Genomic DNA, 12,955 nt, shown 5'->3' on the forward strand with positions numbered 1-12,955 from the left:
ATTGGTGCCACATGTTTGGGATGGCAGATTGGTATCTGTCAGATAAAGAGGCATCTGATTGTTTTCTCTTCCAAGTTACTGTCCTGAGAACACATTCCTGTTCCTTCTTCTGATTATGGCTGTAGTAATGTCCTGCAGGGGAAGTATGAGAAATAGAGGAAGCCGGCTTGTTAGTTCTCACCCACTGCTGTTCTGTCTCCTCAGCTGAAAGAGAATGACATGGATGCACCTGGCGGGGATCTAGTGCAAGATATCAGGACTGTAACACAAGGACGACGCAGTGAGTACAACCACAAGGTTACAACCAGGATTGTTTGGCGTCATCTGAACATTCTTCTCTATAAAGTGATGTTGGGATCCATTCAGAGAGACGAGCAGGGATAAAGCATTGCTTCATATAAATTATTATAGTGTGGTATTCATACGTAATCTGGTTAGATTTGTAACTTGGTGCCCACAGTGTGGCATTATATTACTGTACAACAGCAAACACATTTTTTACCTATTCTGCCAAGCAATTTGCTGAAGACCCTATGGGGTATATTTACTAAACTGCGGGTTTTTCGAAGTGGAGATGTTGCCCATAGCAACCAATCAGATTCTACCTATTACCATCTATAAGGCGCTAGGTAAATGTTAAGTAGATCTGATTGGTTGCTATGGGCAACATCTCCACTTCTAAAAACCTGCACTAGTAAATATACCCCCTATGACAGTAAATGATTCAAGGAGAAGAATCTACCACCATTACCCCAGTGACATGTCGCAGATGTTGGCTCATCTTTTCCTGACAGCCAAAGTTATGCAGCAGCTGGATAGCTACATATGGCCGTGATGTATGGTGTTCATTGGCTTTGTTTAGTCACTGTCATTTAGTCATCCTTTCAGGATTGTTAATTAAAGCTGTAATCAATCAATTTTCATATCATTAAGTGCTTGTATGTGACCTGAAATCCTGGTCCTGACTTTGGACCCCTGAGGAAGTACTCTGGCACACTTCTCTTTGTAACAAAACAACTTATTCTGTGCAGGTGGATCAGACCAATGTACGCACAATATCCTTCCAACCCTGCATTAGTCCCTTTGACCTTGAACCTATATAATAATTGTGGATGGTCTGTCCCATCTTCATCATACACAGTGGGAGCCAGGGCCCACGGCACAGGTGCACTCCCCCTCCCCTCCCCTCCCCAGTAGCTCTCACTGTAGTGACGGGGACGGGACAAGTTTATGACGAGGGAGGGGGGGGCAGGAACCCTGCAGTGCTAGAGCACTGGCACAGGATAAATGTCACAGTAGGTGGTGCCAAGTCCACATTATTACTATATAGTAGGGATGTGCACCGGCCACTTTTCGTGTTTTGGATCTGGATCTTTCTTCGTGTTTTGGATCTGGATTGGTTTTGCCAAAACCACCCTTCCGTGTTTTGGGTTCTGGGTTTTGTGTTTTGGATCTGTATTTTTTTTTTAAAAAAGCATAAAAACAGCTAAAATCACAGAATTTGTGTGTTTTTCTGCTCCTATGCTATTATTAACCTCAATAACCTTAATTTCCACTCATTTCCAGTCTATTCTGAACACCTCACACCTCACAATAGTGTTTTTATATCCAAAAGGTTGCACCGAGGTAGCTGGATGACTATGCTAAGAGATACGAGTGGGCGGCACAAACACGTGGTCCATCTAGGAGTGACACTGCAGTGGCATACAGGATGGCAGTTTGAAAAACTAGGCCCCAAACAGTACATAATTCAAAGAAAAAAAAGAGGTGCAAGATGGAATTGTCCTTGGGCCCTCCCACCCACCCTTATGTTGTATAAACAGGACATGCACACTTTAACAAACCAATCATTTCAGCGCCAGGGTCTGCCACACGACTGTGGCTGAAATGATTGGTTCGTTTGGGCCCCCACAAAACAAGCTGGCAATTAATCTGTCCCTGCACAAACTGGCTCTACGGAGGCAAGATGTCATCCTCATCCTCCTCATCCACCGATTCCTCACCCTCTTCAGTGTTGTGTACATCCTCATCCTCACAGAGTATTCATTCGTCCCTGCTGGAATCCACAACCACAGGTCCCTCTGTACGTTCTGGAGGCTGGTCTTCATGGAAGAGTTGATAATTCATTTTATGAACATCATCTTCTCCACATTTTGTGGAAGCAACCTCCTACGCCTTTCGCTGACAAGGTTCCCGGCTGCACTAAACACTCTTTCGGAGTACACACTGGAGGGGGAGCAACTCAGATAAAATAGAGCCAGTTTGTACAGGGACCTCCAAATTGCTTCTTTTTCCTGCCAGTACAGGTACGGACTGTCTGACATGCCTACTTGGATGCTGTCACCAATGTAATCCTTTAACAGACAGACGCACACTTGTCGCTGCTGCTTTAAGGATGCAGGTGCGGCTACAGCCTACACATTTCACAAAGACAGAAAAAAAAATAAGAATTTTTTTATTGTTTGTGGAGCGCACTTTGAGGGTTACACCACCCTTTAACAGACAGACGCACGCTTGTCGCTGCTGCTTTGAGGACAGTATCATATGCAGTGACAGTAGACTTATCAGAAATTGTTGGCACGTCCTTCAGTCCGGACCAGATGTCCAAACCGGCCCTTGACTTATGACACAGGCGCACGCTTGGCACTACTTTGTTGATGCATGTGCGGCTACTGCGCACACAATTCACAAACACAGAAAATATTTTTTTATTTGGTTTGGACTGGAGTGTACTTTGGGGGTTACAGCACCCTTTAACGGTCAAGCCAGCCGGCCCTTTACTTATGACACAGGCGCACGCTTGGCACTACTTTGTTGATGCACGTGCAGCTACTGCGCACACAATTCACAAACACAGAAAATATTTTGTTATTTGGTTTGGAGTGTACTTTGGGGGTTACAGCACCCTTTAACGGTCAAGCCAGCCGGCCCTTTACTTATGACACAGGCGCACGCTTGGCACTACTTTGTTGATGCACGTGCGGCTACTGCGCACACAATTCACAAACACAGAAAAAATAATTTTTTTTTAGCACTTAGGGGGAGCACCCCTGATGGACAGAGCACCCCCTGGACAACACTACAGCACCCCTTTAGGACTGGGACACTGCACAGGACTTTGGAGTGGACACAGCCCCTATGGACAACTGACTGCACAACACAGTCCAGCCAGCCCCTATGGACTTTGAAGTAGTGGACACAGCCCCTATTAACAACAGCAGCACAGCACAACACAGCCAGCCCCTATGGACTTTGAAGTAGTGGACACAGCCCCTATTAACAACAGCAGCACAGCACAACACAGCCAGCCCCTATGGACTTTGAAGTAGTGGACACAGCCCCTATGGACAACAGCAGCACAGCACAACACTACTCTGCACTACACTACACAGCCCAGCCAGCCCTAACTCCCACCCTCCCTCTTCACTGTCCACAGCCGAGTGAGAAAATGGCGCCGACGCGGGTACCTTTATATAGGATCCAAAACCCGCGAGACTCGGAAGGCGGGATGATGACGTTTTGCCTCGATTTCAGAATCCGAGTCAGGCGGGAAAAGTGGAGCCTGACTCGGATCTGCCTCGGATCGGGGGGGCTCGGGGGGGTTCGGATTTCAGAAATCCGAACCCGCTCACCCCTACTATATAGTAATGTAAAGATGATTAGCAACACCCAGTTAAGCATATGCACCACAGCAGAAGTTTCATTGCTCTTAACAAGGCCAGATGTGATGAGCACAGAAAGATATTCGTGGAGCCGCAGGTTTTACAGCCCAGCGTTATAAATGTTCTTCTGCATATTTATTTATTTTTTTAATCCAATAATTTTTTATTGAGTTTTTAAATATACAATAATTTTACATTATACAACAATATAAACCGTACAATAAAAATAATAATACATAAAACACCAAAAAATTGTGTGTGTGGTTTCACTTCTGCTTATCCAAATATCATGTATACTGTATATCTTCCACCGCATACATATCAAACAACAAATACCTTATCTGGGCATAAACATACATGGTAAAGACATTTTGCACAGCAATAATCAAATATAATTATTATTAATAATTAAATATAAACACTTTGGACTAGACAATGACCGGCTGGGTGCCAACAACCTTGAATGGCTTTTTGGAGAATCGAGCCATCTTTCCCAGGTATCATAGTACTTCCGCACCGAGCCTCTAGCGGTATAAACATACTTTTCATGTGCAGAAACCGCCCCAACCATGGATAACCAGGTTTCCATATTTGGCCCAGTGGTCGCCATCCAATCCCTTGCTATGCAGACTTTGGCAAGCGTACAGAGATTGGTAATGTAACGTATGGCATGTTTGTCGATTATGTCTGCATCTATCACCGCCAGAATGCATGCCTTAGGGGTAAGGATATCCCGAGGTATACCCGTAGAGACAATAACATGGGATACCACTTGCCAAAAGTAATGTACCAAGGGACATGACCATAATAAATGCCAAAAGTTCCCCTCGGCTGAATTACATTTAGGACACTTTGAGTCCGTCCTACCCCCTATTCTCAGTAAACGAGCGGGTGTCATATATACTCTATGTATTATGAAATAGTGTATCTGCTGATATTTAACAGACGAGGTGGCGATGCGAGGGCTGGCAAGATCCACTCTCCACTCATCCTCCTACATTACCCCAATATCATTTTCCCATTGCTGTTTCAACGATAATAAATCAGACTTATGATGCTTGTTCAATAAATTAGAGTATATCGTAGATATTAAGCGACTAGAACTAGCAGATTGCAGTAAGGTTTTAATGGGAGACTCCTGTAAAGACAGAGGAACATCAGAGAACTGAGCATTGATAGCATGTCTAAGCTGAAGATATCTATAGAAGAAATGGTTAGGGACGTCAAACTCTAGCCGTAGTTGATGGAAGGATTTTAGAGTTTCTGCCTGAATTATCTGTCCCAATAGACACTACACCCCACTGACCCCAGGCTTCTCCGACCTGAAGGGCAGAGAGCTCCCTAAAGCAATTAGCATGAGCAAGAAAAGTATCTGGATCTATGCCCTCCGCTTGTAATATTCGTGAGACCAGTCTCCAAATCGTGATGGTCTGCCTGATTATGGGCATATTAACTATACGTATATTGTCACTCAATATTAGCCGCAATGGTGATAAACCTGTCTTGGAATGAGCCATCACCAGGGCGGGCAAGGAATTATCCGTTTGATCATTAATCCATTCCCATATATGTGTTAATTGTGCAGCGAAATAATAAAATTTAAAAATTCGGGTAATGCCAAGCCTCCAAAATCACATTGTCTAGTTAAAGTATTCAATTTAATCCTGACCCTTTTGTTGACCCAGATTAGTGAAGATAAAAGGCCATCAATCTGTTTAAAAAATTTCTGAGGGATATACACCGGAGAATGATAGAGAGTGTAAAGGATTTTAGGTTGGAGAACCATTTTAACAAGGTTTACTCTTCCCGTTAAAGTTAGTGGCAGTTTACTCCAAATTGGGAGACGAGACTTAAGATATTCAATTTGCGGCACCATATTCAATGGCAGATATTGTAGAGGGATATTGGAGATCCATATTCCTAAATATTTAAATGAGTTCACCCATTTTAGAGGAAGATTAATAATAGGATCAATGGGACAAGTCCCCCTGAAGAGTAGGATACATGATTTATCCCAGTTAATCAATAAACCGGAGTATTTCCCAAATAAATAACCTCAAGAGCCTTAGGCATAGAGGTAACATATTGCGTGATAAATAATAGTATGTCATCCGCATACAGTGCAATTTTATCTATCCTTGATCCTAGCTGAACCCCGTGAATGTCAGAATGAGCTCTAATCATGCAAGCTAAGGGCTCAATGGCCATAGCAAAGAGAATGGGTGACAGGGGACATCTCTGCCTCGTTCCCCTATGGAGTGAAAATTATGTGGAAATAAATCCGTTCACTGACACTCTCGCCACAGGATCCGTATATATACCCACTTAATATATCCCGGGCCAATACCAAAACATTCCATGGTCTCCCAAAGAAATATTCACTCAATCGAATTGAGCGCCTTAGCTGCATCCAATGACACAATAATGGAGGTTTGTGGATCCCCACATTTTATCTGTAAGTGTGTGAATAACCGCCGTAGATTTACTGCCGTGGATTTACGGGGCATAAAGCCTGTCTAATCAGGATGAATCAGTTGGGTTATGACCCGGTTAATCCTGGAGGCCAGTATTTTTTCCAGGATTATTACATCTGTAGGGAGAAGTGATATAGGTCTATATGAAATTACAAAAAAGAAAAAGAAGGAGTTATTCTGGTGCACTCAGAAAAATATTCTGCAGTGGTAATGTGCCACTGATAGATCCTATAGCTTATAAAATTTAACCTTTATTATTTATATAATAAAAAAGACAAAAGAAATGTCTCGATTCTTAATGGCGAAATACTAAGTATTAAAAAGTAAAGAGTGAGAAAAAGTTTGTTGAAAAGTGAATTCAAAAATAATTTAAATTAAGAATAAATATTATTTAATTATTTTTGAATTCACTTTTCAACAAACTTTTTCTCACTCTTTACTTTTTAATACTTAATATTTCGCCATTAAGAATTGAGACATTTCTTTTCTTTTCTATGATATGAATAATAAAGGTTAAATTTTATAAGCTATAGGATCTATTAGTGGCACATTACCACTGCAGAATATTTTTCTGAGTGCACCAGAATAACTCATTCTTTTTCTTTTTTGTAATTTGATACTATGTCTAATGAGTTTGGTAGCACCAAATCCCCAAAGTGAATATCCTGTAAATAAATACAGATAAGAAATATATAGAGAAATTTGAAAATATTTATCTATCTGGGGAATAGGAAAATAATCAAAACTACCATTTCTGTGCAGAATTTTGCATTCTTCTTTGAAATATTTCTATATGAGTCAGTCCTAGTGGTATCTTTACCTGATTTAGGTAAGACAATTATCAGTGCCTCAGACATAGAATCTGGCAGTGTATTGTTTATTTAAATTTGATTAAAGAGCTCTAATAATTGAGGAACAAATATATGTTTTTATGTTTTTTGCATACCTCAAGGGGGGGATCCCATCTAAGCCAGGGGCTTTACCATTTGGAAACGAGTTTAGGGCCACCTCTATTTCCTCTTGTGACAGTGGAGAATCAAGAGAGTCCCTTGCCTCCGAGGAGAGTGTCGGGAGTGATACAGTAGACAAATGTTCACGCACCTCCGGTTGGGTATAGACCAGCCTAGATTTGTATAGGTCATGGTAATATTTAACGAATTGCCCCACAATATCTGGGGTACGCACATATTCAACGTTGTCTGACCCAACTAATTTTACCACTGTATTGGATGACTTTTGTTCGATACGAGCCAAGTTAGCTAGATATGAACCGGGTCTATCACCTGATGCATATTGCACATGTGAATGAAACAGAATCTTGTATTGTTCCTTGTCCATCAAACAATCCTTCCATAATTTTTGGGCATCACACCATGCTTTTTTATTTAATTCTGATCCATCAGCAATATAAGCTAACTCCAAAGATGTACATGAAGCCTCCAGATCCATTTCAGCTTTTTTATAGAAAGACTTCAACCCAGCAACCCTACGAATCAAAGAACCTCTTAAAAATGACTTAAAGGCGTCCCATTTAGCTGCAACAGATGCAGTGCCACTGTTCAATTCAAAAAAATTATATCTGAAGCAAATTTTTTACCTGTCTGAACACCAACGATCTCTTAACCTTATCATTTAAGCCCCTCATGTTCCAAGTAAGAATATTAACCTTTTGTGAAGCTGTCATTTGAAGTAACAGTGACAAAATTTAAACAACCATGAGAGCATATGGAAAGCGCGTACATGACACCACACAAAATAGAGGAAACCACTATATTTGAAAAGAAAAAAATAAACTATCACATACGACTGGTATGGGACCCGCCCCTATAACTCCCCCCACCCTGTATACCACACCCAACCTAGGCATACGTTGTACCTGAACCCCCTATCCCACTCTATTAAACTAAACTAGGCAATACGATAAAATATATTACCTTACTTACTCAAAGTACAGGGAGCAAAATATATAATGACTAAAGAACAAATACATGGAGGCCTCCGAACACGGAGTCTTCCCCCGGGGACATAGACACATCTTTAGGAAATGCAGTAGAAATTATCCGGTGTCTATCCAGCAGAAAAAACATATATGCTGATTTACCCATATAAAACAGAATGTCACCCACTATACATAATTATGAATATATCTTTGGATATGTAGTAATAGAAGCAGCAGCAAGCCTATATATTTAGTACGGTGCATAAATATTGGGACATTGACAGAATTTTCATATTTTGGCCTCTATTCACCACCACAATGGCTTTAAAATGAAACAAACAAGATGTGCTGTAACTGCAGACTTTCAGATTTTATTTGAGGGTAATTACATCCAAATCAGGTGAACGGTGTAGGAATTACAACGGTTTCCATATGTGCCTCACACTTTTTAAGGGGAGGGGAATCGCCTCGCTGGGCAGGAGGTACTCTGGAGAACTTTTCCAGTTTAGCTGCAGCAGTTGAATTCTTCTCCATCATGAGGGTGTATACGGGAGGAGCTGACTGATTAATGCTGTATATAGCAGAATATAGGAATGAGTATAGGTGACACCTCTTTCTTTGTCATAATACTTTATAGATGAGGCACAGACAGGCACCTTAATAGTAATAGCTGCTGCCAGTTGATTAAATGTAGAAGAGGCTGGGGCTGCAAGTAGTACCCCATGAGTCACAGCCCTGTAGTATAGATAGGAGACCTGAGCCACTCGCATAACCAGAGTGCAGGGTGTGCCATAGCTCCGGCACAAGCCGCCAGGGAGTATCACCTCCTGTCTCTCAGGAGCCGCTGCAGGACTCTGCCCTGTAAGGAAGATGGCGCCGGCGGCGCACTCGATCAGGCCAGCCGCGTCTTTTATAATCAGCCTGCTGCCGGGTAAGTCAGCCCTCGTTTCCTCCCCAGCGCCGCACACTGCAGTCACCTCACACTCCGCCAGCCGTACACCGGTTTTGGGTCCCGGGTGAACGGTCAGGATATTCAAGCCGGATAGTAGAGTCCGGAGAGCGCACCAGAACCTGTGCTACAGCATGCTCTCCGTGGCCACGCCCCGTTCTTCGGCATATTTAACACATGGTATTCAGTGTAACCTCACAAGGATGCTTTCCAAACTACTATTGGTTTTTACATGAGAGAGTAAATATTTGTATAGTTTTAAAATAAAATAACAAAGAATTAATATATATATATATATATAAATTGGCATCAATTGTATTCTCTAACCACAGTGTCCTCCTCTTATAGGTTTGCCTCCACTCATTGCCTCTACTCTGGGGTCCAGCGTTACTGAATCTTCCCTGAGAGAGCGTCTGAGAGAGAAGCTGAAAGCCGGCAGGGTAAGGAGATCTCTATATTGTAGTGTGCCCACCTGTATATGGTGCTGCACTTCACGGTCAGTCATAAAGATAAATAAATTGTTCTAGAGAAATATACTGAAGCGTAGACCCTTAAATGAACCCATCTACATAACCCATAACCCTAACCCCCCCTGTAAGTGCCTAAACCTAACCCCCCCTTCCGCCCGCAGCTTAAACCTAAGTCTCCCGGGGGTGCCTAACCCTACCGGGGGGTGCCTGACCCTAAGTCCCCCCCAGGAACCCTTAACCTAACCCTCCCCCTAGCGGCTGTCCGCACCCGTCTTACCTTCATTCGGTATGCCAGGTGTCGGGCTCCCGGCGTAGGTCTAATGACAGGCATCAGGATTTCGACGCTTGTCATTAGTCCCCTATTGGGATTGCACAGTCGGGAAGCCGGCGGTCGGCATTTCAACCGTCTGCTTTCTGACTGCATCCCGTTACAGTGTCACAGCCGCTGACACACTAACGTAGCGTTTCGCATGCAGATACACCGGCGGTTGCACACAGAATATAGGCATGCCGCATATCATTGTAATCAGCAGAAGCTGCTTGTGCGTCCTGTTCACATCTCCTGTACAAATAAGACACATTTGAAGGGAAAAAGTCACACCAAAAGACACTCTGTGCTACCAAGTCACACGGCGCTAATGCGTTATGTGTAACGTGACTTGTAGCGCACGGAGGATAGAAGTATGTTGACACATCTGTACTTTGGTTCATAAAAAAAAAAAGTTAATGTCAATATAATGTGTTGCGTCTGAGGCTTAAAATATTGACTGGGTCATGAAGGGGCAAAACACTTTGGCCATGAAACAGTTACAGGTGAGGTCACAGGTACAAATCACTATAATCAGGAAAGGAGAACAGGCAGCTGCTGGGTGTAAGTAGCCCAGTGCTGCCTCGGACTACTCACTGCTTGGGAACAGGTCACTGAGTAATTAGGAATCCCTGGAAATAGTAATTTCAGTGTGAAGAATACTTTTCTCAGTAATACAGCATACAGGGTCTGAGGGCCCTGCAGGTTCAGTTCCTGATAGCAATCTTGTGCCGCTTCAGGTGTGATTCCCTTGTCATTACATCACACTATAGACCATGATAAAATGCTGGCAGAACTATGGCCCTCATTCAGAGCCACTCGCTAGCGGCAGTACGCTCGTTCCGAGCGATGTTCGCACATCTGCGCATGCGTACGGATCGTTATACGCATGCGCGAACCAGTCAGTGCGGCCGAAATTCATGTGCTCGCAAAATAGCGAATGCCTGATAATTTGAGTGACAGGATGAGGCGTATGTGGGTGGTAACAGGGGAAGGTGCTTGAAAACGGGGAGTGGAAATCAGAACGCAGGCGTGCTTAAAGGTCAAAACGGGCGTTTTATGGGTGTGCATATTTAAAACAGCAGCGTCATTGACCACGTCACTGGGTTTTTTTTAAGCCAGAACTGTTCGCAAAATTGTGGTAGCAAAAACCAACCACAAGAATAGCGAGCAGTTCATACGCTGGTCGATGTACTCGATTAATCTAATAAATAGCGGACATGACGTATGGTGCGTGCGGCCAGGGGGCGTTTTTAACAAATAAACGAGCGTATGTTTTGCTCGCTCGTTCAGACTTAGAGGTGTGAACAGACTGCAATTTGCGAACGGATCATTTGAATAGCCACCCCTTGTTTTTGAACGAACGACCGCAAATAGCGAACGGCTCTGAATCAGGCCCCATGTACTTAGCATTAAATGCATGCACCAAGATTGTGTCATACCCAACATGCTGCATAGAGCTTCCTGTATCACGACCAGAGTTGTTGTACCTGGCGGGTCGCGGTCTCTGCCTGTGCTGGGTGCTTTGGCACGGTCCTACCGGTGGGGGTGCTGGTGCATGGAGGTTGGTGCGAGGTGCGCGTGGATGTCTGAGGGGTACAAGCCATGTGGTGACAGGTAAGACTGGCAGCGCTGCCACGCAGGGGATTGCTGGGCGCCGCCATCTTGGTTTTGGGCATGTGACCTGAATGGGCCAGTCAGGTTGGAGCCTCTTATGTTTACTCTCAGCAGCCTATCATGCACTTTCCCATGGTACTTAAGGGTGTTCAGCATGCCCTCTAGTTGCCAGTGCAACGTATACACAGTGCAAGCTGTGTGAGAGTTCTCTGTTCTCCTTAGCTCGGTGTGATTATTGCAGTCCCAGCAGTGCTCCGTTTCCTGCTCTGTCTCCATCACAGGCTGTTCCCAGATACCTGCATCTACCCTGCTATACCCCGTTACTCACCCCATGGTTTGTGTACCCTCCAGCACTCCGGACTCAGAACCCACTCCAGTATTTCAGACCTCTGTTCCTCAGTCACACCTCCATTGGACTTTTCTTCTGCCTGACACCTGTTTCCAGCCTTATTAATTGGACTTTGTTTCTCTGCCTGACATTTGTTTTCAGCCTCACTTCACTTGGACTTGTTTATTTTCTGCTAGTTTATATATTTATTACCACTTCATGAATAATAATACTCCTATTAAACCTGCTGCATTCCAATACTACAAACCCATTCCTGTTTCTTCTCCTGCATCCACCCCGGGTTCAAACAAATAATCCAGACCTGACATCCTGTAGATATGTAGACATACCAGATTTTATTTCCTAACATTAATATTTTACATTTTAGTCCAAAGCGGAAAGTGCGTTCCACCAAGTGTCACCAACTGTCTCCCCTCGGAGCCTTACTAGACATGCAGACACCGTTACTAAGTTTGATGCGGTAAGTACATAAACCCTTGCAATATTTATCTACCTTTCTATTCCCTAGTGTGATACTGTAATTCAGGGGCATATCTAGACTAGTCTGTTTTTTTGGGGGGAGGGCATTTAATGATTAATTCTGACTCCTCTTTCCTGTACTGGCACCTCCCCTTTCTGGTCCCAACTCCTCCCCTTTACAGGGGATTTTGTTTTGAGTTCACATTGATTATTACAAATTATATATGTTTATGTATTCACTGTGTGTGTTTATGTACTGTATAATGCAAAGTGTGTGAAATGCATGTATGCAAAGTCAGAGTCTACAGTAGGGCGATTTAACCCAGTGGGGACCCGGCTGTGCCTGATGGGCAGAAGACACTAGATGTTAAAGTTACAGGGTAACACACAGGAGAGAGGTCAGGGAACCATGCTGTACCCTTGGTGACACATTACCGTCTAAGGTGGCAGGACAACCAATGCCACGCAGGTACCTACCCTCCAGGCAAACAGATGCACCAGGGTGCCCGACTCTGGCTCATTCTCTCTCATTCTTCTCCTCCGCACACAGGAGACTGGAGCAGGGCCCGGCCAGGGGAGGTGAAGGGAATGTAGATACCGCTGTAGATACCCGATAGTATGTTCTTAATCAGCGGCACCTGCACATAAGTAGGAGGATCAGGCAAGGACGGACTGTGCCAGGGCCACATTCATAGTTTATGCTGTACTGTAAGGAATATGTCATAGACT

At 43.7% G+C, this 12,955-nt stretch overlaps 1 protein-coding gene across 3 annotated transcripts in view; it reads left to right on the forward strand.

Moving 5' to 3' along the window:
• Positions 1 to 12,955, forward strand: part of CC2D2A (coiled-coil and C2 domain containing 2A) — a 121,016-nt gene that overhangs the window by 12,615 nt on the left and 95,446 nt on the right. For all 3 annotated transcript variants that reach the window (XM_088473872.1, XM_088473874.1, XM_088473873.1), the window contains exons 3-5: positions 205 to 280; positions 9,373 to 9,464; positions 12,135 to 12,227. In XM_088473872.1, the coding sequence (XP_088329998.1) occupies positions 205 to 280; positions 9,373 to 9,464; positions 12,135 to 12,227 (261 nt within the window). The remainder of the gene's footprint in view (positions 1 to 204; positions 281 to 9,372; positions 9,465 to 12,134; positions 12,228 to 12,955) is intronic.

Source organism: Taudactylus pleione, unplaced genomic scaffold (genome assembly GCF_031769625.1).
Source record: "Taudactylus pleione unplaced genomic scaffold, aTauple2 ptg000143l, whole genome shotgun sequence".
In the NCBI taxonomy this organism is placed as follows: domain Eukaryota; kingdom Metazoa; phylum Chordata; class Amphibia; order Anura; family Myobatrachidae; genus Taudactylus; species Taudactylus pleione.